This window comes from Lepidothrix coronata, unplaced genomic scaffold, assembly GCF_001604755.1.
Source record: "Lepidothrix coronata isolate B3197 unplaced genomic scaffold, Lepidothrix_coronata-1.0 Scaffold124, whole genome shotgun sequence".
NCBI classification, from domain to species: domain Eukaryota; kingdom Metazoa; phylum Chordata; class Aves; order Passeriformes; family Pipridae; genus Lepidothrix; species Lepidothrix coronata.
In genome coordinates, this window is record NW_016690304.1 from 5368807 (window position 1) to 5395853 (window position 27047).

Consider the following 27047-nt stretch of genomic DNA (forward strand, 5'->3'; position numbering starts at 1 on the left):
TGTTTTCTCCAGTGAGAACATTCCCCTTAGAGGCAAAATTGTAAGTCATGGGACTCTGATTGCATCTATTAAAATAAACTCAATTGCTAAATACGGCGTTCTTTTCATCCTTTGATATTTGATTTAGCAGTGCCTAATAATGCTGCGGAGTATCCTACCATACTTTTCCCATTTCTGAGAGAATATCAATTACATTTTATTTGTGGCCAGTAATAGTTTTAATGTCAAAAATTCTAAGAGCTCCCGTAGTGCAGAGCTGACATTAGTGGAATAAATGGCAGTCGCTTGCAGGATTGCAGCACCCTGCTAATTAATGCTAATTTCCTGGGGGGTTGTTTAACACAGGCTTTGTCTGTACCACGCACTGTGCAGGAAATCAAGAAGTGCTCTACCAGGGGCTGCTGCAGCCTGGCATGCCACACTCCCCAAAACCTCTCCATGCCCTGTAGGGAAGGAGTTTATAATTGAGGCTTCTTTGGGTAGGATCAAGTCAGTAAGATTTGATGAAACTCATTGAAGTCCATCAGTGGCAATTTTTATCAAATTTTTATGCAAACTCAGCACCAGCAGCTTGGCCTGGACGACAACATCTGTGGCTGCCCCAGCCCCTGGGAAGCTGTGCCAGCTCTCCTGCCCCTGCCAGCTCTCTCCCAGGGAGAGGGAGCGAGCCAGAGGGCTGGGAGTTGCCCTGGCTGAGGCTGGTGCAGGGATGCTGGGCAGCGTATTGGCAAGGGGCTTGGGTTTTGTCCCAACTGCTTGCATGATGTATGAAAAAGCTTCTGCTGACCCAATGCATCCTTGGCCTTGGGATCATGTGCAGGGATTGCCAAGGGACAGGAGGAAGGGGTGAATGCAAACAGAACCTCTGTTTTTGGGGAAGATCCTACCAAACTGGGGCTGGAGGAGGAGCTGCTCCTGGCTCAGCTCCCCTCTAAACCCCTGAGTGAGCAAGGGAGGGAAAACATGGTCATAGCGTGGAAGAAAATATTCTTGCTTGGTCGAAAGCACAGTGGTTTTCTGATAAAGATGTGGACCCTTTAGATCCAGCCTGCTACAAAATGCTTGGCATAAAAAATTGTCCATAACTGGCAGAGGAAAAGGTTAGTGAAGGACAGAAAAATGAGCTGCTCAAGAAAAATCTATGTACATGCCACATTTTTCATAACTGCTGATGCTAAAAACAGTATGCAAATTGTGCATGGCTTTATTTATTTGACTCTAAGTCCTGGAGGGAGGCGAAGATTTATTATAAAAGTTTTGTTGGTACTTTTCCCATCATGCTAATATTCAATTATTGAGAGCTATTTGGGCTATAAAACAGTAAAGTACAGCAATGCCCTGTTTACCAACATACTTGGAAGGTTTCCGGAGGCTGGATATTGTTATGGCACGGCCCAACAGAAGCAAACTAGCATGAACTCTGAAAAAAATTTCCTGAGAAAACAAGGATACAAAAGCAAAGCCCCAGAGCTGAAGATGGTTGGCTACTGGTTGGATACTGCACGGCACATTTTCCTAGTCAGGTACTCTATCCTACAAAGAGACTTCTTTTCTAAAACAGATTCCTGATTAAATAATTGTTGATCATAAAAAGAAAGCAGCATTACGTTATTTTTATCTGAATTGCTTGTTAGAAAACATGTTTTAACTTGCATCAATAGATGCCTCAATCCACAATATTAATGATATGAGTTTTTTTCTGCTCATACAAATATCTTTCAAATCAAGGTTTCTCCCCTTCCACAACCCTTCCATAATGGTAAAATCTCCATATATGCACTCCATTTCCCCCTTTAAATATTCCCTTGTATACAGGTCACATTCTTTTTAATGCTGCTTCGGTTTATTTTCCTAGCAGTATTTGTCATTAATTGCATTTTAATACAACTTTGTCTTTTCTTTCTTCCCCTGCCCATTTCAGTCAGGTACTCTGAGTACTGTGCAGATTTTTTTTTTCCTGTGGTTAATTAGCTTCAGTTGGCCTTTTCCTCTTCAGTCTATAAATACTGAATATTTTAATAAAATTGTATTCTTATAGAAGGTCTTCCAGATGATTAATGGACCTTCGGAATTGTATTAAGGAATTAAATCTCTGAACATACCTCTTCTAACTCCTCACACCTAGAAATTTACTTTATACAATATTTTGACTACTGATTTCAGTTTATGAAACACTGTTTCTAATTGCCCATTACCTCTTATAATGATAGTTTGGATGAATAAATCTCTGCCTTTTTATTTCTTCTTCTTGATATGATTGTCTGCTCTGCTACTGTAACGATGCTGGTGACATTTTCAGATTCTTTATTTCAACCAAGCCTTACCCTCCTATAGTTTTGCATTTGCTTTTTGTACAATAAAAAGATATTGAGGCAAGGAGGGAGGGGACCTCGTCCTGCAGGTGCTGTGGTGGTGACAGAGTGGTTGTTGTGGCTTTTCACGGAATCACAAAATGGCTTGGGTTGGAAGGGACCTTTAAAGGTCATCTAGTCCAACCCCCCACTACCTGCAGTGGGGACCAGGGCCCCACAGCAGTGTCTGAGCTGCCCTGTCTGTGGGCCAGCCTCTGCTGTGCACCCTGTCTTTAAAAGGGGGTTTTGCTAATTGTGCTTATACCACATAGTTATCCTTTTTAATTGCTTTGGTAAACATCTTACAGATGTGAAAAACATGTGATTTTTATTTTTATTTTTTGGGTGGGGGGTGCTAGTTAGGAGAAAATTTTCTCTCCCTGTTTAATCTATTAATTTGGAATAGTTGGCTGTAATTGTAATTAAATATACTGGTGCTATTTTTTAAATGACTGAATTGCTGTTATGACAAGAATGATGCCATCTCAGATCTAAACATCCAGGGCCTTGAGTTTTCCTCCCACTCTTCCACTGACTCAGTCTTTGTCATTGGGCAAGTACCTCAGCTTGCTGCCTCCCTTTTTTGCCTTCCAGGGCTATTGTGCGAATTAATTAGATAATGTTTCAGCGTGGCTTTGAACTAGAGAGAGCTACAGGACTGCCAAGTTATAATTTACTGTTATGAAAGTCAGCATGCTGGCTGGGAGCGGGACCTCTGATGCCAGCCTAGCAGAGAGGGACGGCGAGGCAGCCTGAGGAAAGCTCCCCTCTTGCCGTAAGATCCCTTGTCTCTATATCCACTCTCTGCACCACTCTAGAAAAAGCTCTGCTGAAGGCAGCACCAGCAGCTGCCTGGTGTGATCCCAGGGACGTAGCCCTTGGCGGAGCCAATCCGGCCTGGTTGCTGGATTGAGGATGTTTCCTGCACCTCCCCTTCTGTTTTCAGGCTAATTTTGGTGTCTGAAGGAGCAGCGGACACATCCTCTGTAAAATTATAGTGCTCCAAATCAGCAAAGCACTTAAGATTAACATTGATAGGTCTGAAGAGTGGCTTAAGGTTAAGCACGCCGTGGGGCTTGCTGGGTAAGATTAGCCCGGAGCAGATGCGCGTTCTGCTGATGCAGGTTTTCAAAATATTTAGGCCTTGATTCAGCAAGACGCTCAAACGTGAGCAGTCCTGCTGAAAGCAGTGGAAATAACTGGCTAATCAAAGCTGGGCAGATGGATGGAGAAAGAACATTAAGTTACAAACCTGCTTGTTTAGAAATGAGTTTGCTTCAAGGAGCACGTGTGCGTGCAGACCGAGACAACAGAGCAAACTGGCTTTCCTGCTGTCGCCCTTGTTGTGAGGGCTGTATGTGAAACACTTCCTCATGACCCAGTGGTGTTCAGCCAGCTTCCCAGATACCAGCAGACCTATTTAAAAGCAATTTGGTTGAATTGTAACAACCTGTCCAAAACAGCACTTGCTATCAGTTGAATCCTATTTTAATCCCTCCGGCTTTTTATCCCACAGCCTGTGCTGGTGGAGAGGCTCAGCCTGGGCACTGCTGCAGGGCAGAGGAGCTGGCAGGTGCCCCGGGCAGTTGGGCTTGTCTGACCCTGCAGACCCAGGGGTCACCAGGGATTGCTGCAGGATCATTTTAGGACAGCGCTGAAAAGGTCTCATGAGGCCTCATGGACATCGTCTAGCTGATCTGTGGAGACCTGTGCATCTACAGCAGTACCTCTTGGTGCCAATGCTCTTATGTTTTGGGAGGAATCCCACCTGAATGAAGCCCAGAGATGAGAGATCCAGCCAGGGGGCAGCAGCTGCCAGGGTGGTGCCGAGGGTTGCTTGGTGCTGATGGTTTTATTACATTTTAATGGCATCACCAGGCTCAGTATGGAGGTAATGGGATGCAGGAATGTGGCTCAGTTTCCACAGGGCCGGGTAGGTGATGCAGGACCTTTTCTAGTCTGAAAAGCCCTGAGCTGATACCTCCTGATGGGGCTGAGGCAGAGCTGTGGGGCTTTGCTGGTGCTGGATGTGGACCTCCACTTGTCCCCCCTCCATTCTGAGCTCTGTTTGCACAGCAGCATCAGGGCCAGGGTCAGACATATGGACAGGCATCACAAACAACAGTTCCCACCACTGAGAACTAGGAACAGCCTTTCTACTGCTTTTCTTGTGATTAAGAGACCAAAAATAAAATGACCTGCACTTATATTCCCAGGCAGGCAAAAAGAATAATTACTTTACTGAGATGGAATTCCTTCATATATTACAGCCATTAAAAAGAGTAAAATTTGAAATTTACTGTGGCATGGAACAAAAAGGTAGTGCAGTTACAGATAATGAAATCCTTACTCGCCATTATCGAAAAAATTACTGTTGTTAAAAGACCCCTTCATAAATAATTGAGAAACCAATTATACAGTCTTGGTGCCTAATTTATCCAGGAGCAATACGGACCGTGTTGTGCCACAGAATGTGTGGCACGTATTCCCCGTTATAGCTCGCTGCTGCTCTGCAAAGAAATAGTGGGAAAAAAGAAAAGAAACTAATGCACATACTAATCAGGAAATACATTATCAGTAATGAGAGATGGGTGCCGATGTGTCTTAATTTACGGCGGTTTTGCTGGTGTATGGAGGCCTGAATTAACGTGCCGGTTGGTCTGTGTGCGGTGAGGGGAGCGGGGCTGGATGGACTGGGAGTCCCGGGCCCTTGTGCCCGTGGTGCCCACCCGGGGGGCTCTGACCCGCCCCGGGGAAGGGGCCTGGGCCGGGGGTCCTCCAGCAGCGCTGTGTGCGCCCACACGCCGCTTTTGTAGACATATTCTTTTAAAAAACCCAATCATTTGGGCTGTTTCAGTCGTGTGTACAGAACCCCCGGGCTCCCCCGCAGCGCTGCCGGGGAGCTACGAGCCCGTGGCTTCCCCTCACGGTTCGCGGCTCGTTCTGCGATACACTGAGGTGGAAACCGCAGGGACTGAGGGCGGGCTGTGCCCCGGAGTGCCTCGGGGTCTGACAGAGCCCCGGGTGCGGAGTGCGACAGAGACTCCCGCGCGCATCCCGACCCTGGGTTCGGTGTGTAATGGAGCCGCCCGGGTTCGGTGTGTGACAGACTGCCCCCCGGCCACATCCCATTCCCGGGTTCGGTGTGTAGCCGAGTCCCTCGGGCACATCCCATTCCCGGGTTCGGTGTGTAGCCGAGTCCCTCGGGCACATCCCATTCCCGGGTTCGGTGTGTAGCCGAGTCCCTCGGGCACATCCCATTCCCGGGTTCGGTGTGTAGCCGAGTCCCTCGGGCACATCCCATTCCCGGGTTCGGTGTGTAGCCGAGTCCCTCGGGCACATCCCATTCCCGGGTTCGGTGTGTAGCCGAGTCCCTCGGGCACATCCCATTCCCGGGTTCGGTGTGTAGCCGAGTCCCTCGGGCACATCCCGCCCCCGGGCCCGGTGTGTGCCAGAGCCCCCGGCGGTGCCGGCGCGGGCCGCCAGGCGGCGCTGTGGGCGGGGGGCGGGCGCGCGGCCCGTCTCGGCGCCGGCGCGGGGCGGGCACCGCCCCCTGCTCGGGCGGCGGCGGCGGCGGCGCGCGCGGGGCGATGGCGGACAGCGCCAGCGAGAGCGACACCGACGGCGGCGGCGGCAGCGGCGGCCCCGCGGGGCCGCTGTCCGGGGGCGGCCCGGGAGCGGGGCCCGGCTGCGGGGCGCCGGGCGGCGGCGGCTCCTCGGGGGGCGGCAAGGCGGGCGGGATCGTGATCTCGCCGTTCCGGCTGGAAGAGCTGACGAACCGCCTGGCCTCGCTGCAGCAGGAGAACAAGGTGCTGAAGATCGAGCTGGAGACCTACAAGCTCAAGTGCAAAGCGCTGCAGGAGGAGAACCGCGACCTGCGCAAGGCCAGCGTCACCATCGTGAGTGCGGGCGGCGCCGCGCCGGGCCCGGCGGGCGGGGAGCGGGGGTGTCCCCGCCGCGGGGTGTCCGCGCAGGGCGGGCCCGGCCCCGGCCGCGGCCTCCCCGCCGCTCCCCCCGGCTCCGCGGGGCGAGGCACCGCGGGCGGGCCCGGCTGTCACCTCACCCGGCCAGGGGCACACACATGCACGCACGCACACAGGTGGGGTCACCCCGCTGGGAGGGCCGGGAGCAGCCGAGGCGGTGCCCCCCGAGGACCCGCGTGGCCGCCCGGCTCCCCGCGGGGACGCGGCCCCGCCGGCCCGGCCCAGGCTCCGAGCGGCCGCGGCTCGGGGAGGGGCCGGACGGGGCAAGGGCGATGCTGTGTGTTCCCCCGAAGTTTCTGAAAGTAGAGATTTTCTCGGAGTTTTAAGTAATCTGCGGAGATTACGGATTATCTCTCCCCAGCCGTCACCTCTCAGGCCACTGTGCAGAAGCGGTGAGCTTCGTCTCGGTCGTGAGGAAGTGTTTGATTTGTTTGTAGTGTTTTGTTAGCTGTGGCATTGCTAGAGGTTATTTGAAAACTCGTTTAAAATAAGCCCCTTGAAAATAACGCGAGTAGCACACACAGCACTCTGTCCCGGCAAGAGCTCAGCTCCTGGTTTATGAGCACTGAGAGGATAACTTGGAGTTTAACACCATTTTATGCGGTGCTGTTAGGCATCAGTCCTCAGTACAGTGCATGTGAAAATACTGCGAAAATGACTTGTTTTCTTCTGTATGAGTCGGGAGTTAGGAGTTCAGGTGAGGGGGATTTTTGCAGATTCAATGGTTGGAGTGATTGTTCAGGTGTTGTAAGGGTCATGGCCTTCATGCAAAGCAGGTAACTTGCTAAAGACCAATTAAAGGTAACCTTTATACTCGTATACACTGTCCTGTGCATCCTTGCCAGTGCAGGTAGAGATGCCTTGAGAGAGACGGATCCCACCTGCGTGTGCTCACTCTCGTCTCATCTCATTTTTCCCAGGGGGTACTTTGTTTGGAGCACAGTATCTGATTGATAATCAGTTTTTCTGATGTCGGTATACCTAGCAAAGAAATGGAGCTTGCCTAGGCAAACCTCTCATCTGCTCCCAGTAGTAAGCATTCAGTGTCTAGCAGGATGTGGGCCGGAAGAGTGCATGAAATACAATACATAAGTAATTTATTCAAGGATGACAAATATAGTGGTAGTCGGGGAAATGTGTGCTTTGTTAATACTTTACGAGAAAAGAATGTGTCTTAATTAGGTAGTAGCGGAGTGCCTTCTAATGTTGAAAGGGGCTAAGGCATCTTGTCAGTCAGACATTTTCTCTCTGCCTGTTAGAAAGGCACAGCATCTTTCTGAACCCCTGGTAGGTGTATTGTTTGTAAACAACTTGGAAAAAAATGCTTGTGTGCACTGAAGTTCTTTAGGCACTGTCCTAAGGACTTGTCATCTTCTATTTTCATCAGCTTTTAATTTACAAAAAGCAAGTATTTTTCTTAAATCTGAAACTCAGTCTGTATTTTTGGCATCTTGGATAAAGAGAGAAAAGGTGTTAGACTTTTGTAGCAACCTGTAGGCTGTCTGGAAAACCGACATCTTTAGCTGACGCTCTGGCTTTGGTATGCTAAACTGTGTGCACAACTGAGCAAACCACTTCTAATTCAGCAAGCGGCAAAATAATGAATGCAAAACATAACTTTTTTTCAGGCCACCGAGACCTTGTGCTGTGGTTTACACAGTCTATAATGTAAACACATTTGCAGTCAGAATACTTTGTTGTGTGGCTCTAGTATGCAAGTGACTGGAGATGAACTTTATTGGAATGTTGAAGTAAGTGCCATTTGCCTGTAAATGAGTAGAAAATTTTCTGATTTTCTCCACTGTGATTCTAAACCTTCATCAATTTGCTCCTCCACCCGCCAGCTCCAGCTCTGTGCAGCGTTGCTGTGCTGACAGACGGGCGCTGTGTACGTTTCCTGTTGTGGGCACTGCAATGACACAAATCAGCTTTGATTTTTATCAAGCGATGAGGACGAGCTGTGAAGCGCAAATAAAACTGACAGGTAGCCAAAATAGCAGGTGAATGACTAAACCTGTGTGCTGTAGGTGAAGGTGACTCCTCGAGCCATACGGCTCTTCATCTGCAAGCCTTTCACTGATCCTGTTGTTTGAGCTTCACTGTGCAAAGCCAGGGAAACTCTTCACTTTCCATAGCTCCCTCCGCTGCCTGTAATGATTTTGAATATTTTCCCGTTAAGGTTTGCCAGTTAGAAGGTGGTGATCTTCCTCCTTCATCTTATGTCCATGCTGGTGTAAGTGTCAATGTGACATCTCTTTGGTTTGCAGTATTGTTGGTGTCAGTGTGGATGCATACAATTCAGGAATTGCCTAAATTGCTTGCCACATAGGATCCTATTAGTTCTGTTCTGCAGTTAACCCGTGCCATAAGGTTGAAAATAAGTGTTAATTAAGCGTAGGAGACCTATGTTAAGTAGGTGCACTTGGAAAGCTGGCTGAGAAAACGTGTTAGCTTGGCAGGCTTGTATATTCACTAACTTGGTATGAACTCTCATCTAGAACACGTAAAAACAGGTGCTGCTTTCATGCTGAAATTAGTAAAACCCAGCTTGGACTAAGTGTATGTCCAAAAAGACGCGCAAACCGTACTTCTTCCAGTAGCCTGAAATGCAAATGAAATTATGCTGCTGTTCATGTGCAAGACTGAAATTGGGTAAATATATGTGATAACTTTATCTTACCTGCTATTATTGGTAACAAACTGGGAGGGAGGGAGCAAAGCAAGGAGAAAGCTGGGGATATTTGAAGTGTTCTCTGGCAGTGCAAGAGCATTACGTCAGAAGATGCAAAGTTTCAGGTCAGATATTGAAAAGAAATTACTAAGATCACTTGAGCCATTTGCAGGGAGTCCATTTCTGTGTCTTTAGCAATCTTCATTGTATGATCTCATAGTGTATTTCTGCAAGGTCTTTTTTAGGAAATGAAGCGGCTGGTGCCTAGGTTGGGAAAAAAACAGATGCCTGAAGATCTGAGATGCTGTGTATTTCAGATGTGAAGTAGTGAGTTTTGGTTATAGCTGCACTATCAGAAGTGGATTTCCTGTGTGAACTTCCTTAAATTTTTTAGTGAAAAAGGTCTGCTGAGGAGGTGTCATATTTAATGGACCAAGCCTGGGACAGCACAACTTCTCTAGTTAAATAACAGTACCTTCAAAACTGGGTGGTGGAGTAACTGCTTTTCAAAAGATTGAATTGTTGCATGTGACAAAAGCTGACATGCTTCAGTTAGGTGTAGGTATGTCTTGGTCAGGAGGTTTCTTCTGAAGTTGATAGAACTTGGATTTGTAACTTCTTTTTTTTTTTACTCTTCAGTGTTAAATTTAACCAAGTTGTCCTATTTCATTAAACGCCATGTAACACTTAGCTGATACTGGATGCATTTTGGTTTTCTTTGTCATTGTTTTGAAATTACAGACCTCATGCAAACGCAGTGCTTTTAATAACAAAACGAGTTTTAGTCCCTGATTGCTACATGCTTACCCTAGGATGTAAGTTTCAGTAATTTAGCCTACTGTAGTCAGACATCTTCTGTGGAGTTAGGAAATTAAAATATAATAAGCCTTATTCTGTTACTTAGCTTTTTAACTGAGATGAAGATAGTGTATTTCAGACCTATTAATATAAAAATGTTCCTGCTCCAAAACACCTGATGTAGCAGTTTTAATGCAATGTAACATTTTACAAGAACAGCTCTTTTTAATTTTACCCCATTTGGCTTTGTAGGGAAGGGAATTATCCTGGAAATCCCGATTTGTGGTGCTGTGTGGATCCCCACCAGCATCATCAATCCAGACGAGACAGTGTGATCTGAAATACTAATGGCATATGCTGGCTTTTCTGAGCTTGCCATGAGTTATCACTGTCCGGTAGCGACTGCTGCACTTGCTGGCAATGAGCACTGGAACAGGGGACTGCCGTGGGTTGTGAGTGGCAGTATTTCACTGTGAGACCTCTGCTACCCTTGTTTCTGTAGCTAAACCTGCACCTCTGCACCTTGGCTCTCAGCCTAACTTGTCTTGTTCCCTGAGCTCTGACAGAGGACAGTTGCATTTCTTGGCTTCTTGGTCTCTTCTGCATTTCTGCAGAACAGTGTGAACAACCTCCCACCTGTTGGGAGGAACAATAGAAGAAAAAGCCTTACTCGGCTTCTATTTCCTCACCCCCTACTTAAATCCTGAAGAAAGTTGTTGCTTTCAATAACAACCATCTCCTGAAAACAAGCAGGCTTTCTGGGACCTGCAGATCGGAAAAATCCTGTGTGGTATTGTAGACTTGTTACCATTTTTTCCAATAACAATCAGATTTAGATGCTGGGAATCAATATGATTTTAGCATTTCGTTCTCAATGAAGTGTGCAGAGGGATTTGTGTGTGTGTATGCATGAGATTTGCTGTTGTGGGTCTTTGTGGAAAATGTCAGGATAGATAGTTTGGGGAAGTGAATGGGTATGCTGTATTGTCAGAAATCTCCTGCAGAAGTGCCTTTTTTTTTTTTTGCATCAGAATTTCAAAGCAGAACACCTGTTTCAGTACAGAATATGTCTATTAATAGTAGAAGAAAGGGCAGGATAGGCTATCTGAATTGAAATACAAACCTTTAAAAAGGTGCTCACTAAGGGCATGGGGATTACTGAAAAGAAATCAGTTAGGAGCAGATAAAGGTAAAAAACGAACCAAGAAAACAGGAAGATTAATATTTTTAAAAGTGTATCTGTGAAGCTGCTATTTACTCTTTATTTTAAAGTAGGTCTTGCTTGTGTGAAAGATACTTGCAGTTCTCTGATGTCTTGTGTAGGTGTAAGAAACCTACTTGGGGCTTTTGTATCAAGCTGCAGCATTTGTAACTCCAGCTTGTAGCTGGAGTAAACTAAAAGTCTAACTAAGAAATAACTTATTTTAGAAATGCTTTGCTCACCTGCATTTTAGAGCAAAGAACATTGTTGCTAAGATTAGCAAATTCATGCACTGTGAAAGTCCATCTGCAATTTTTCGGGCACATTTTTCGAAGAGCAGGCACGTAGGAAATGACTGTCCTGTATTTCAGTTTTACATTTACCTCAACTTCTTAAGAAGTTTTTATTAAACTTTTACAAAATGCCTGTAAAGGAAAAAGGAAGCTTAGTAGCACCCTTCAGTGTTAGCTCTCCTGGCCTGTAGGTGCTGCACGGCTGGTGAGCTCCTGGTAAAAGGTGTGGTATCATCTGCCTCCCTTTGGTAGGTACACACGGCCACTGGCATATCAAGTCCATGTGGTGTTAACAGCACTATGTGTGTGTTGCAGGCTTTCTTCAATGCTGGTTAAAAAAACAAACAAAAAACACAGAAAAAGTGAATGTTTCTGAACTTTACTCCAGCAGTTAATTGACAGGAACACTTGTACTTTCAGGGAGTTTGAGGCTTCGGAGGTTTACTTAATCATCTGCTTTGATTTGTGTGACATCTTCATATTTTTCTGGGTTGTTCCTGAATTGAACCTCATAACTAACCTTGACATGTGTCTTTGGGAATGGTATCCAGTAAGTATCACGGAGGTGAAGAACCACTGTGCTTGGAAAAGCTTTGGTGTCCTGCCTCCTGTTCTTCCCATCAGCTTCATCAAGGCTGAGCTGTTGGTTCCATCTGTGCTTTTTGGTGAGGTTAATGAGTCTTCTGGATCCTCTGCTTTCTCCTCATGAAGGCTGTACGGGCATCTTTTAGTTTATTTTGATAAACTAAACTAGGCTCTCAGGCTCTGAGATGCTGGAAATCTAATGTGCTGGATTACTGTGATGGACTGGTCTGGTCTAGACGCTGTTTCATGCTTCAAATTTGCACAGATATTTCTGATAGCTTAATTTGGAACTTTTTTTCTTTCATCCAGTACTGTCAGTTATCTTCAGTGAGTTTACTATTGTGTGCTCTGGCTAATTTGGCAGAAATACAGTAGCACACCTGTGCCTCTTTCAGGTCTGATTTGTACTGCTGGGTTGTCCAGTAGCACTTGATTTGGTGCTAATAATTGTGCAGGGGATATTTTGAACAAAGTCCTGCTTAGCACATGTTGGTGAAGTGAAATTTCCCATTGATGAGTATTTTTGAGGTCAGTAAGTCACTTTGGAAATCCTGATGTATACTTTAATTACTTTATAACCATTTTTAAATAACGTTTGGTGTGTATTATTAAATCAAAAAGTCATATGGGTGCCTTATACACATCCCACACTTTGTGGTTATCTTTATTACAAATAGTCCTTGGCTGGAAGATGAATATTTGCTTATCTGCCACAACTTGTTCTCTATAAAACCAGGCTGAATGACCTGTTTTATGTTTCTGTCCTTTATACAGTAAATTAGTTTGTTTGCAGTATTGCCCTTGGATTGATACCAAACTATGATAACCACCCATGTCTTGCTTGCCGTTAAATATTATACAACAGCTCTACTTTTTTTATCAGTTACTTTATTGATGTTCCTGTATTTAATAATAGTGGAATGTCTTCAGTCAGTAGGAATACTCAAATATTGCTCTGAATTACTTTGGGGATGGAAGTGAAATAAGAATTGAGGTTGTAGAGCACATTTGGGAATTTTTAATAATGCAGAGTTCTTGGTGTTTCTGTGGGCTTGCTGTTCTGCATAGAAAGTAATTTTGCTTTTCTCTTAAGTGAACTTTCTCATTGAGGTTCTGTCTTGAATTCTGTCGGAACTGTTTTGTAGTCAACTTTTATTTTAAGAATGCTTTTTATTGGTGGGTTTGAACATTTACTGAGACTAATGGCCATTCTTTTTTAGTCTGTCTCCAGTGACTTAAAAGTGTTTTGAAGGAGAGAGTTGTTTTAGTTTTTCTGCATTGTACACCTAACAACAGGTTTACTTTCATTGAAGGGAAAAAATATTAATCTATACTCTTGCTATGTATCTGCCAGACATTTTTAACATTCTTTTGAAACACTTGTCCAAATGACTGTTCCCAATACCAACAGTTTTGCATCATTCTCATCTCTTGGTTTAAGTCGTAGAGTAAAACATTAGATTTTTAGAGATTCTAGTGCCGTTGCTAATCCCATTATTGGAAAACTAGTATAGACAAGATTTAGAATAATTTTCAAATCCTGGAAGTTATGTACTTCGCTTTAGTTGTGGTTTTGACTTCAATGGAGTTTGAATTTTAATGCCGATTTCAAAGCATGAAGAAAAATTGTTTTACTTTTGGAAACTGTTTATTTTCCAGAGTAGTTGTGTGGTCATCTGTGGTTTTCTGCACTTGTTAATTTTGTTTACTAATTTCCTCCTCCTGCTGATGCTGACTTTAGTTAATATTGAAGCTGTTATTTTCCAAGTTCTTAGTTTCAAGCGCTGGTATACACAGGGTGTATTTTCAGCTATAGACTGATGTGCTAAAGCTCCTTGTAGTAATTGAGCAAATAATACTGATTGCTGCGGTGAGCAAGCTTGTGCATCTGCTGGAGACTTCAGCCAAAGATTTTGGTTTCACACTGCACCTCGTAAGGTGTGCTTGGGTAAGATTCCAGGTGGGGACTGGAAAAATAGGAAGCCATTGAAATGGTGACTCTACAGCAGCAGCAGAGGAGACTGATCAGGTACCTGGACTTACAGGGTGCTGCAGGAGACTGGAATGCAGACCTTGAAATGTGATTGAAATGAAGAGACAAGACAGTGCTCTCCTTCACAGGATTGAAAATTGTCAGCACTAGACATCTGATGTATTTCAGCATAGCCTGGTAAAAACGGTGAGAGAAACAGTTGCTTTGCTTTGCTGCTCTTTTTTGGGCCACGGGGTAGGAAAAAGTTGCTGAATTTAGCAGGATAACAAGAGGTGAGTCTTTTATGTCTTAAAGAAAAAAAAACCAATCGAGAACCACAAAATAAAGGAGGAGAATAGGGACAAAATGTACAAATTGAATTATGCAAAGGATTTGGGATCTAAACAGAATAAATGGAAAAGAGACAAAGACATGCTCTAGAAGAGAGGCAAAAAATACAGTATAAAGCAAGCTCCCGTGGCTCTATAACAGAAGACATTCCTGTGATGTCTTGCTTCCAGTGCAGCATCTCAGGGATGTGCAGAAGGGAACATCTCAAGTTCCTCTTCTTCAGTCAAGTCCTTCTGTCTGACTGAAGAGGCATCTTAGTTTAATTAGGTGAACTGTTATTGTCCCATTTCAATGTACGAGATGGAGAACAAAGTAAAAACAAAGGCAAGATGTTTGAGGTGAAGTATTGCACAGGAAAATGCAAAGCACAAATTACAGATGTGCAGGTTTCACATCTCTCTGTGGGGTGCAAGGGTTACTTGATAAAAGCTGAAGCAAAGCAGTTTTGAATCCTGACACTTGAGTTGTAATTATTTCAACTTTTCAGTTAAAATACAGGCATTGTCGGCTAATTATTGCCTATGGGGACTATCCTTTCAGCTCCTGAGAGGCCTCTATCCCTTCATGTATTCCTTTGCAGCAATTTTTTTTTTCCTGGAAAAGAAAGTATTCCCTAGCTCATTGACTGATACTCTAACTGATGGAGAAAGTCTTCAGAAAAGGCCTTTTCTTCCTCTCTTAATTCTGGATTTGACTTCGTTTGAAATTTCATTTTCTGCATGTTGATATTACACACAGTCTGGTTTCAGTCTGGGGTGGGCTTAGTGAGGTAGATGGGCAACTCTTTGTCCCTGCTGTAGATTGAGATGGCCTAGCAGTGTTTCAGCTGCCTGTATCTTTAAAGTGCCTAAAAATGTGGTATTTCAGCTTATTACTGTAAAGCTAAGATCTTTTTCGTTCCTTTGTCATTGGTGGTGCTAATCGTATTTAAAACTCCTACCACATATGGAAGTAATTCCCACAATGATAACTGGTCCTCAGTGAAAGTATAAAAGTTTCTAACAAGTCGGACATGATAAAACCCAGCAGTGTTTAGTGGGCCATAGTGTGTAGTTACGCTTCTTTCTGTGCCTTACAGTTTAATTTCTACTTTCAACAGAGGTGGTGGGATTTCCATTTTGTTTCACTTCACTTTCGAATAAACAGCAAAAGCTACTATTATGAATTTTGCAAAATGTAGGGTTTTAATCACCACTTTCACAAGAGCTTTAAAGAATATGTGTTTTCCCCACATGTGTTGAAAAGAAATTTTGTCCTGGCTGATGTTGGCAGGAATTGATTCATTTGCAAAAACCCTGTCCTGACAGGCCCTGAAATCCTGGTTAGGCCAAGAGGAAGGACACCTCTAAAGTTCTTTTCAGGGATTAAATTTAACCTGAGATGTAGATCTGCAAAAAATGCCTTTTCTCTGAATATTGAGACATGTGACTGGAAGGTCCTTGCTCTGTGGGTGGAAAGGTGGGTAGACATTTCCTAAAAATTTCTCTACTTTTTCAGTTCTCTTTGAGGTGAATATTCAAGGATGATTGTATTCTCCCCACATCCTGCAAACCTCTGTTTGTAGGGGTCAGAGATAGAGAATACAAAGCAAAGGTTGTGTATTTTCATACACTAAACTGATAGGCTTGTTTCTTGTCTTGAAAGCCTGTAAGGAGATTGCTCTTTGGAATATTGTGGTATGTACTGTAAGATGTCCAAACTATAGAGAAGGAAAAACAAAATATTACTCTGCTCACTGACTCCTAGGAGGGGTAAGAAGAAACATTTGTTTGCTCTTATGGAGTTCAAGCTGATGTGTTGTAACAGTGGGATGGACAGTGTTGGGTTCACTTTGTGAATGTGTTGGTTTGGTTTAGGACAAGGTATGATTATAATTAGTAACAACTATCATCTCCAGCACTTGTGGATCACTATGGAAGTGTTTCTCTGGAAATTCAATGTGCATAAGATGAAATTGGGGGAGATTTAAAGCCTCTTAAGAGGTTATTTATATTGAGTGACTATGGGCAACTAGCTAGTGGGAAAAACTTTGCCATCCCTCCCTAATGATTACCTAAGTTGTATTTAAATTAGTCATATAAAACAAACAAACAAAAGCAACAACAACCCCATTTGCTGCCCTTCCCACCCCCACCCTCCAAAAAAAAAAACAACAACAAAAACAAAGGCTTAAAGGAAGTGAATCAAGAAATTACATGGTGAACATCTAGAGTTTAGAAACCCCATAACTATTTTGATCTGGTAGTCCTTGCCCCTGGTTTTAATAACTTTAAAGGAGGGCGGGTTGATTGACGCAGATAGACCAGAAGTTATACACGCCTGAAAGAAGGATCTACAAGTGCTGAAGGCCACTTTGATCTAGAAGAGAAGGCTGTTTGTGCTCAGGACCCAGTCTAGAAGTGAGGAACCTTGCAGTTTTCTGCCTGGGAACAGGCTGATATCTGTGGCATGGTGGTGGCACTGCATGGAGTGCTGTGGCACCTTCTGTCAGGAAAAATGGGGTATAACAGAATTATACTTTGACTCTTACTACGTACTCTGATGAAGAAAAGCATGTTTCATATTTGCATAGTTGCAATGATTTACCTGGGCTACATAAAGTGAAGTAGGATGTTCATGAAGGTTATTTGGGAGGGTGACTGTTAAATCTCTTTTCACTGCTTTTGTTTGTGCTCTTTTATATTTGAATAGAGAAACAGTTGTGGCAGCAAAGCTGCTTGTGACAATAGTTTACTGTGGTTTTGTTTTGAGCAGTGGTTTGTTATTTTAGAACACAGCTTGGTGCCTGTTAGCACCAACATACATACCTGTGAGTAGAAGCTGTGTATTAAATTAGTCACCTAATAGTCTACTCTTCTGCCGAATCTTTTGCTTTTCCTGCTCTGAAACTTTGGGAGTGTGCAGTTTTGAGTTTGCTTATTGGTCAGCCCACCAAAGTGGACTAGTTAATGTGTGGTTGCCTTAAAGATAAATCTTGATTTATTAGCGGGCAGAAAAACAGGCTAAAAAATTATTTAAAATATGTTAATTTAAGAAGCGTTTATGCATTAGACATCTGATACCACAGAATAATTTGGACTTCAGTAATAGTTTCTTGTAGGTTGTAGTAGTGAATGGTGGCGGTGCTGAGATTTAAGCTGTTGTTGATAATTGGCTTCTAAGTAGCATAACACAACCAGATTACGTTAAAATTGACTGTTGTAGATGCAGGTCAAGCAAAACCACAGCATTTAAAAAGAATGGTTATTCTAATGATCACACAGGGTATGGAAAATGATTCATGCCCCCCCCCCAACAAAACAGTATATGCTACAACAGTAGCTGTGATATCTATAAGCAATATGATCTTTTTTCTATCTTTTATGTCCAGAAACCTGCACATTTGAAAATTCAGACAAACTAAATCTACCAATCTAGTTATGTGTTTGTGTGCATCCTAGTGATGGTTTTCAGCAGCTTTTATATTGAGGCTGAACAAAAGCAAAACCTGTTCCACGTGCTTCTGTTTTCCATTTATTTTACACTATTGATTAACTAGTAAATTATTTCCACTACAAAAAAATTCAGCAATGTCACTGGAAGCCAAAGAGTAAAGCAAAAACTTCTTTCAAGTAGTCATCAGTAAAGGATTAATAGAGAGAGGTATTTCAAAGTTTGATATGACAGTGTAGTTGTATTTTCTGAATTGGCTGCCTTTGTCAATGTAAACGTTCAGTTGGGTATAAACTGTCCAAAACAGGGAAGACCCTGGCAAAGCAGGTCTTGTTTTCTGCAAGAGTGGTGTTGCCAAACCTCTGTGCTGGGAGTGGTCACCTGCCTGTGCTGGGCTGAGAGGGGAGTTGTCTATCTACCACAGCCCCATTCCTAGCGCCTTCCTGGCTGTGTTTGCACGTGTATGCAGTGAATTTGAGGACTTAGGAGCGATGGGCTTGTTGCTTATATGTGCTGTACTCATTTTACATACACATTGGAAATCCACTGCTACTGAAAATGCAGCAAGTGTAGGAAATGTGTCCTGCATGTGCAGCAATGAGACACAGAAACAGCCACATGAAATAGAGCCATTTGGAAAGGTCCGTGGGCTAGATTTAATTTTCCTGCTGGGTCATTCCTGCCTTGGCCTGTAATTTCTGTTGGCTCGTGTTACAGCTCTTGTGTGCTGGAAGCAGAAACTCCAGCCCCGATAACTGTCCGTGAGCTTGTTCTACATGATGATGTTTAAGGAATGAAAAATAAGGGCTATAAAGCATGTGTCTGATGAACAGTCAGGTTCCTAAGGTTGTCATGTTGAGCGTTTGAAATAGGAAATGTTGAATGTGTGCAAGTACAACCTTTCTGGTGCTTTATTACCACATAGTCTTTGGTTACATTAAGACTTGCACAGCACTGTGTGGTCGTGGTTAAACTGCTAAGTAAAAGTTCTTTGAGGTTTCATACATTTTTCTAGACCCTATCTTGACATTTTCTCTGTCACAGAAAATGTGGCTTTTTCACATGCTGCATTTCTATTAACTACTTAATGCTGGTATTCTGATATAATAAAACCCTTGAAAAGAGAACACTATTTTTTCTTCTGTTTTGAAGAAAGCTATTTAAATTGTTTTTAAATTATGTAAGCAAATTCAGGAATTGATTGTATTAAATATGAATTTCATATAGCTTGTTACACTTTGTTTGTAATTAACCAAATGCATTAGTTTTATAAATATTTATGTTTGTCAAATGAGCCTGTTCTCGGAACTTGCTTATTTCATTTTCACCGCTTGCTTGATTCAGTCGTGCAAGATCTTGTGTGATCAGTTGTGTTGATCTTGCAGGTCAACATCAAATGCAGAGAGAGAAGCTATTTGAAGTGTGTACAAATCTGGAGTGAAATGGAATTACGTTCCATAAAAAAATTTACTTCATTGTTGGTGCTGAGAGATTATTTAGCATGTATGAATACTACTGACTTATGAGGGTTCTGAGGGCTTTTTTGAAGCGCTATCCCCGAAACACAAGATGTGTGCACCCATGTCTTGGAGGTTGCTGAGTTTTTGAGGGGTCTCACAAGGCTGCACGAGCGATGTTGCGCTGAAAACATTTGACTGTGGTTAAAACTGACTTGGGAGGAAAATGTATGTCTTGTGTTGTTTGAGTCAGCTCATTTCTCCAGTCAGTCTGCATCCATTGCAGATCCATATGGCAATAGGCTGGATCATTTGGTAGGCATCCAGGGAAAAACCTCTGTGACTGGAGTTGCTGGTACAAGTGTTGTGACAGAGGCATTTGGACTTGTCTGGCCAAAACCTAATTGACCTTTTAAAAAGGAGGGGGGTGGGGGGATAAAGGGGAGAGAGAATTTCCAACTATAAATGGAGATTAAAAGGAGCTGTATTTAAACACTTTAAATGGTTGCTTATCCTAAAGTTATTCCTTTATTATTATAATAAAACCCAGATATCTTTCTTTTTGCCTGTTGCAGCAGAACTCATCTACTGAATAGTTGAAATGTAATAGGGCTTGTGTTTTTCTGCATGCAGCTTTAATGTTACATGATAGGTAACATTTAGAGTAGTTGAAGTTATCAGCTACAAGGATGAGGTTCAGTAGTGAATTTCTTTCTCCCTTAGTGTGTTTTGAAAATAACTTTTGGTAACCCTGTAAGTTTGGTGTGGTTTTTTTGGGGGTTTGTTTGTTTGTTTGTTGTTGTTGTTGTTTTTTTAAAGCCAGGCAACCAAAAAACCCCTTTTCTGCTCATCTACCAGGTTTGTTGTTTAAAAAAAAAAAAAAAAAAAAGTTGGGGTTCTGAAGGAAACATTCCAAGGTATTGCTGCTTGTCTGGGGCTTCTAGGAGATACTGTGTGCCCAAAGATAACAGTTCTGTTAACTCATCTTAAAGAAGGGAAAAGGGAAAAAAAAGATTAAAAGAAAAAAATGAGAAAGAAAAAAGGTACTTTTATGTCAGAACTGAGGAAGTGACCCTGGGGATTTACCATAGATTAAACAGGAAATCACACTACAAATTAATCCCAGAGCTTGAATTCCAGCTCACCACTTGAACTGGAAGAGCATTCACTCTTTTCTCTGCAGGCAGGCCACCCAGCTGAATGAAGTACCTTTACTTGCAGGGGAAGGCTGTGCCCACATCCTTACTGGGGCTTGGGTGGAACTTCCTTGTCCTCCAGCCCTTCCAGCCAGGAATGTGCTGCTGGGCGGTTGCCGCAGTTGGCAGTAGCGTGAGCAGCTCTTCTCTGACTTGCCGTTGACTTCTGGTCTTGCAATGGTTCATGTTTCTCCTTGTCTGAAATGCACATTGCATGCAATGTGGTCGTTTCAGATGCAGCTGGAAGGTTGGTAGGAAAAAACAGCTGCACTGTAAAAGTTTCTGCTGTAAGGGAGCAGTATCAGCTCACTGGAATGTTTATTGCATTTGTAGATCAGTAGTTTTCCATATCATTTTAACCTGGTGCCAGAAAGTAAGGCCAGAGCAGTCACTTGAGTTAGTACTGCTAGAAAAGGAGAGTGTACTTCAGGAGAATTGGGAAACTTAGATTTTATTTTATGCAAGAATTGCATATTTTCAAATCTTGTCACTATAACGCTCTGCAATTCTCACGCTTTTTACCTCATCATGTTTAGCAGGACTTTCGGGAAGGCTTCTTTCTGAAGTGACAGCTTTAGTTCGGTGTAACATGTGCAGCCACTGAGATCATCTCTTCCCGAAGCTGCCCCAGCCCTTCAGTCTATATTCAGTAGCAAAGATTGAGTTTCTTGTGTCACTGCTCTTCAGCTCCATCTACAGGGTTACGTTGTCCGTAGGGTCCTGTCAACGGGAACTGCTCTGTAGAGAAGTGGGGGAATGGTAAAGAGGTCGTGGTGGTTCTTACCTTAAAGATGAAGGACTTTGCAGAGTGGGTTAGGTCAAAACAGTGCTTGGTAGGCTGTTTGCAGCAAGATCCCCTGAAACCTTGTGTCACCCCTAACCTGGATGCTACTGGAGGTGATGCTTTGTCAGCCTGCAAGCTGGGTGTGCTTGGCATCTGGCTCTCAGGTGATCCAGTGTAGGTGCCTGGAGCAGTTTGTGAAACACTTTTTACTGAAGTTGTGTCTGAAATGAGACCTGAAATTAAAATGCAAGAACATGTTCGTGTCAGGTCACTGTTAATGTGCTGATACGGACTAAGGAGTAGGTATTAATTGGATTGTTGATCTTGCTTACTGTGCAGTATCAGAAAGGTTTGTGGGGCTTCTAGAAGAACTAACTGGGAAGGAGAAGAGAGAGCTGGAATTGAAAAAATTCTCTTATAGTTCAGGTTTTTATTTGACTGTGTTCAAGCTGATGCCTTATTGGAAGTCCTGGATTTTGCTTGCTTCATAAAATAGTGCCACTGGAGCAGCGTAGGTGGGGTGAGGTGCAGTGATACAGAAAGTCACTGTCTAAAGTTTAGGAGAAGTGTTTCTTAGTTCTTTTAAAATCAGATAATTGGATTTTAAGCTCACAAAGACAGATTTTTACAACACTTTATGCATCAGCTCTACTAATGATGAGGATTTCACATGCTGCTGCAATAGAAATAATAGGATTTTTCTTCCTAAGAAATATGAGAGGTTTTGTGTGTTTTATGTGCATGAGGTGCTTCGTCCCTCCCTTATTCTTGATTTCTTGCAAAGTAACACTATAGTCCTTGCCATTTATGGTCTTGACCACAAGAATTACAGATTGTCCTTAGTGAATGGGTCTGTGAAATGCTCTGAGTTAACTATATATGGAGTTCTGAGGCAGAGGAGACAGGTGGATGTGCCTGTTATGCAGAAAATCTGTGGTGGAAGTAGATTGCTTGTTTCAGGTTTCTAGAGGTTGACTGGAATCAGGTTTGATTCCAGTTTGATAGAGGTGTTGGCATTTTGTATCGCTCAGTGCCTTAGCAATTTATTTTGTAATATGGTACACGGAACAGAGTAAATTACTGTTAGTATTTTTGGATGTTGAATGTGATATGGATAATAGAGGAAAACCAACAATTCTGTACCCTCATAGCAGACCTAGTGTCTCTGGTTTCCATATTCTGTTTCACTCTTTTTGCTGATCATATCAAGCCTCTTTTCAAATACAGATATGTAATAAAAAGACAAGTTATCCTTTTGGAAAAACAAAGTATTCACATCCAGAAAAATGTTTGATTATGGGCTAAATGAGTAACAGATTTCAAGATTTTAGGCAATATTAAGGTAAACGTGAATTATTTTATTGCTTGAGATAATTGAATTGTCTCCAAGTAATGAGTGACAAGATGTAGGGCAAGTTTTAGAATGAAATTTAGAAGAACTATGGTAATGAATCACATGCCTTTGTACCCAGTCTTAATTAACTATATGATGTTTTTTAACCAAAAGATTTGTGTCGAGATTGCTGACCCTTTGGTAATTAAATGGACATTCATTATATGAAGTACAATGTGTGGGTATCTGGAGCTTACAGTTCATACTTAGATGTGTGGGATTCCTGTTGTTCAGCTGAGAAATACATTCCTGTAAATGGAGGCAGGTGCAGTCACACTCAGCTTTTCCTTTGAGCCACCCGCCTGCCAGCCGGGCTCTGGGCACAGGGGTTGGGGCAGGGCAGTTTAAACAGGGCTAAATTGTGGCTGTTGGTCCTTGACTGCTGCGTGCCAGCACTCTGCCTGGGTGGTACGCCTGTTTGGGAAGCAGATCCAGGAAAAAAAATGGGAGGAGGAAGGGAAGGGATTAGTTTTTGGGTGTCTCCTCCTGGCTGTGCTGGCCCCATGCCTGGCCGTGCGAGCACCCGTGTGGGCACAAAGAAAGGGGCAGTGCTGTTTGGCCAGGAGTGGGCTGGGATCTTGGCAGCTTGTTTGTGTTGGCCTTAACACCCATCATTAATGTAACACCAGGATCTGGCTATGAAGTGTTGTGCAGGCTCAGTGCTGTAATAATGTGATTTCAGAGCTTTTGATTGGTGCAAACCATGAGCAGAACAAATCTGTGCAAGTTACAGATGAATAGAAATCAAAGCAGAAACACCCTCATTCTTTTGGTTTTTTTAGAACCAAGTGCTTTCTAATTTAATTTTAGGTAAGCTTGGTCTATGTTGCTGCCTTTTATTATCTGAACCATTGAAAAACAGACACAAGTAGAAATCCTGTGTGGTGAAGGCAGTGGAGGAGTTGATTTTGGAACAGCATGCATGAATTTTAACGATTTGAGGACAATGAGCCCTTGCAATTTGACTTGTTTACTCTGTTCCAAAATGTCTCTGAAGACATAAGATTGTTAGTAGCTCTAAGTAAAGCCACATTTAGAAACTGATAGATGATGTTATTCAGATCGGTTAGATATCTGGAGTTGAAATCCTCAAAGATGTTAGCTGACAAGTTAGCATTCCTTCAGAGCTCTTGGACAACTCTATATTTTCTTGATGTGGCAGGTAATAATACCAATGCTGAACATGCTGGAGTAGCAGTTCCTTGCTATAGAGATGCAAAACGTTAGAGGAGGTGTTGTGCAGGACCGAAGCTGCTAAGCTAATAAACTCTGCCTGACCTTGCTTTTTGTTTTTTCTTTTTCTCTTCTCCGAACCTCTCCTCTCCAAACCTCTCCTCTCAGAACCTCCCCTCCCCTCTCCCTCTCTTCTTTTTTTTTCAGTTTGGGTTTGTGCCAACTCTGCTGGTGACAGGAAGAAGGGAGCTGGTGGCAGGTAGATAGTAGGAAAGGGCCTTGAAAAGAAAGCAATAGAGATGGGAGAAGGCAGAGATAAAAATGTGAAGAGAAGGACTTGGTGGAAAGAGGACTCAACTGCGAAGTTTCCAAACTGCTGATGTTATCAAGAGGAAAATTTGCAATTGTCCTATTGTTTCACCAAATTTAAAGACAGTAATGTTGTTTAATTAACTTTTCTTCTCGACATGGAAGGTGTCTGTGTCTAAGTAATTGTCTCTTGGACCACTAGGGAACATATCGTTCCAGTTAAAAGATCACTGACATAAGGAAATCTTTCAAGCATTTTCCAGTGTACAATAAGTATGAAGACATGGTTATTTTGGCACATTTTGGGCAGAAGATTATAGAAGCTAAGCTTTCAGTAATGTGGTTGTTTCAGTTCTTAAATTTTCCTCTCTTAAATTTTACTGAAATGAAACTTAGAGAATGTTTGCATAAGCTATAAGCTGGTGTCATTTTATTAGGATCAGGGCAAATCACACACACGCAGTTCAAGTAATGGATTTTATTGCAGGGAATAAAACCACTCCTCAACACTACCTTGCTTCATTTGTTAAATATGGTATTTCTGTCATTCAGCTGTTCTAGGCTTCATTTGGACTGTGGAATTAGGAGTTGGCTCTACCAATTTGTAGCTATGATCATTCATTTGCCCATATGAAATACTCTTCATAGTGTATCAGAGCAGGCTTTCAAAAAATCACTTCTGTGTTCCATTTATCATTTTTTTTATTATTTATATTTAAAAACATACAAACATCTGAACTGTAGGGAACGCAAGTGGGCAAGTTCCCAGCTAGCTTTTTGTGGAGCAGTGCCTGGGTGCTGTTGGAAAGCTGATATGGAAATTGTCTTCTCTAGTGATTCCAGATGATTTCCAGAGTAGCTGGGGGTAAAGCTACCACATGGCATTTTTGTAAGTTGATGTGTATAGTGGAGTAACAGTTCTGAGAAGCAAGAAACCCCTTTTCCTAGGCTGGTGGTTAGGTAGAAGCTCCTGTGAGAAAAGCCACGGTGCCTGTGGCTCAGTAGCAAGGCGTATCTGGGTGAAAGAATAAATGCATTATTTGTCTCCTAGAAAGCAGGGCTCAGTCTGAGGGATCTGAAAAGAAGACACGGTGCTGGATGCAAAAGTCTGAGCTGTGCTTCAGCTTGTAGTGGAGAACATTTAGATAGGAGTTTCTTTTTAGGCATAGAGTAGGTAAAAATAGGTATCTGTGAATCCATAATGCTTTTATAAACTTTATAAGGTTGGGGAGTTTGTGCATTTGGTTGGGAGGAGGCCACTTTAAAGTTTCCCAAGTTAAAGATGGAAAACAAAAAATGAAGAAAGGTGATATAATGTTACAAAAGGGGACGGTAACAGCACTTACATCCAGCCTACTGTTCTCCAGGATGCTAGGCATTTGAAGGGGAATGGAATGATTGCAGCTTTTAATGTGGAAATTTGCTCCCTTTTTGCTTAAAACTCTCTCTTTACTTCGCAGCAAGCAAGGGCAGAACAGGAAGAGGAATTCATCAGTAATACTCTATTTAAGAAGATTCAAGCTCTGCAGAAAGAAAAAGAAACTCTTGCAGTAAACTATGAAAAGGAAGAGGAATTCCTCACTAATGAACTTTCAAGAAAACTGATGCAGGTAATTGGTGCCTTTACTGATGTTTCTTTCAGGAGCCTCAGGACTGACTGGTGACTGAACCTTTTTGTTTGCATGACTGCAGTTGGAGGGATGTGGTCACATTCTAACTGTTGTCAAGTTGACACCTGATAAAAGCAAAATACAAGAAGTGTAGTGAGTAACCTTTTTTTTAAATGTTGCTTTCAAGTTTGCATCTGTGAACTCAGTATTGAGAACCTGAAAGTTTGTACACAGATGCAAAAAAATGGATGTAGCTTAGAGTAAATGTCAGCTGTCTTCCAGAGGGGAGTTACTGATTAATTTAAAATGTTAGCGAAACAGACACTTTTTTCCCTAGAGTATTTGATATTTAACAGGAGTCCTGAAATATTAAACTTTATATACAAGAATGTGCAGTGATGCTTGGAGGAGACTTCATCTGTAAGTTTATCCATACTCTTAACAAAACAGTTGCTTCTCTGGAATTAAAACATATTTTTTGATGCCAAAAATAAAAAGTTGAAGATGCAGGGACAATTTGCAGAAGAGAAACTTCATTGCTCAAGTTGCTAATTTTAGAAAGTGGGTAAGTATTTGTTTAAAGTGTTGTGCCTACTTGCCCTGTTCTGATAGGCATGCTTAAATACCTGCTTTTGGCCTCCTCTGTAGGAGGCAGGGTGTAGGAGACAGGTGAATGTTTTCTGTGATCTGCCTGGGCTTTTTTCATGACATTACTTATAAGCATTGTCATGAAAAACTAGGCAATTTGAAAGAACCTAATTTGTATATTGTAAGCATTTCCTTGTTCTGCAGCTGGAGACTTAAGGCATGTTTAGCCCTGCAGTTAGGAAATACACTGTTTGGAAACAACATGAGAGCTAATCCCATCTGGTGCTTTTATTACTGAAAACTGGGCCTTCTATTACTTTGTCTATTTGGTTCCTATTATCACATAGTAAATTAAGTAGCAAGATAAAATATCCTCTCTCTGGTATTACTATTTCCCCTTACTGTTCTTGAGGAATGACAAGAATGTTTCTGAATAAGGTACACGTTTTCTTTCCAAGTCATGCATTTTCATGAAAGATAGAGAAGCAGATGACAGTAAAACAGAGATATCAACTATTCTTTTCTAATTGAAGTAAGATGTAGATATCACCACAGAAAAAGCTTTCCACTGGAGTCTCTCACAGTAAAGGGAGAAATGGTGTGTTAAACAATGTTGTTTAATTGAAAGGGAGATGTAGAAATCTGTTACAGAACCAGGTTTTGTGGGACTGTACTATATATTGTGTACATCAATGTAAAACTTACTTTAGAAGTAAAAGCATGAATTACACTTGATTTGGTTGAAGGGGTCATATAATGACCTATTGTTTGTCTAATAATTGCTTAAAATATACTTAGCCTTTTCTCTAGAATTCACGAGATTGCTTTAAAGCATTATCTTTAACAGTTCTTGAATTGCTAAAATGATGCAAAATAGGTGCACGCATTACAAAGCGAAAT

At 42.5% G+C, this 27047-nt stretch overlaps 1 protein-coding gene across 1 annotated transcript in view; it reads left to right on the forward strand.

Moving 5' to 3' along the window:
- Positions 1 to 5891: 5891 nt before the first annotated feature.
- CCDC6 (coiled-coil domain containing 6) overlaps positions 5892 to 27047 on the forward strand; it is a 51158-nt gene continuing 30002 nt past the window's right edge. The window contains exons 1-2 of the mRNA XM_017826126.1: positions 5892 to 6250; positions 25410 to 25559. Of these exons, the coding sequence (XP_017681615.1) occupies positions 5942 to 6250; positions 25410 to 25559 (459 nt within the window). The 5' untranslated portion in view covers positions 5892 to 5941. The remainder of the gene's footprint in view (positions 6251 to 25409; positions 25560 to 27047) is intronic.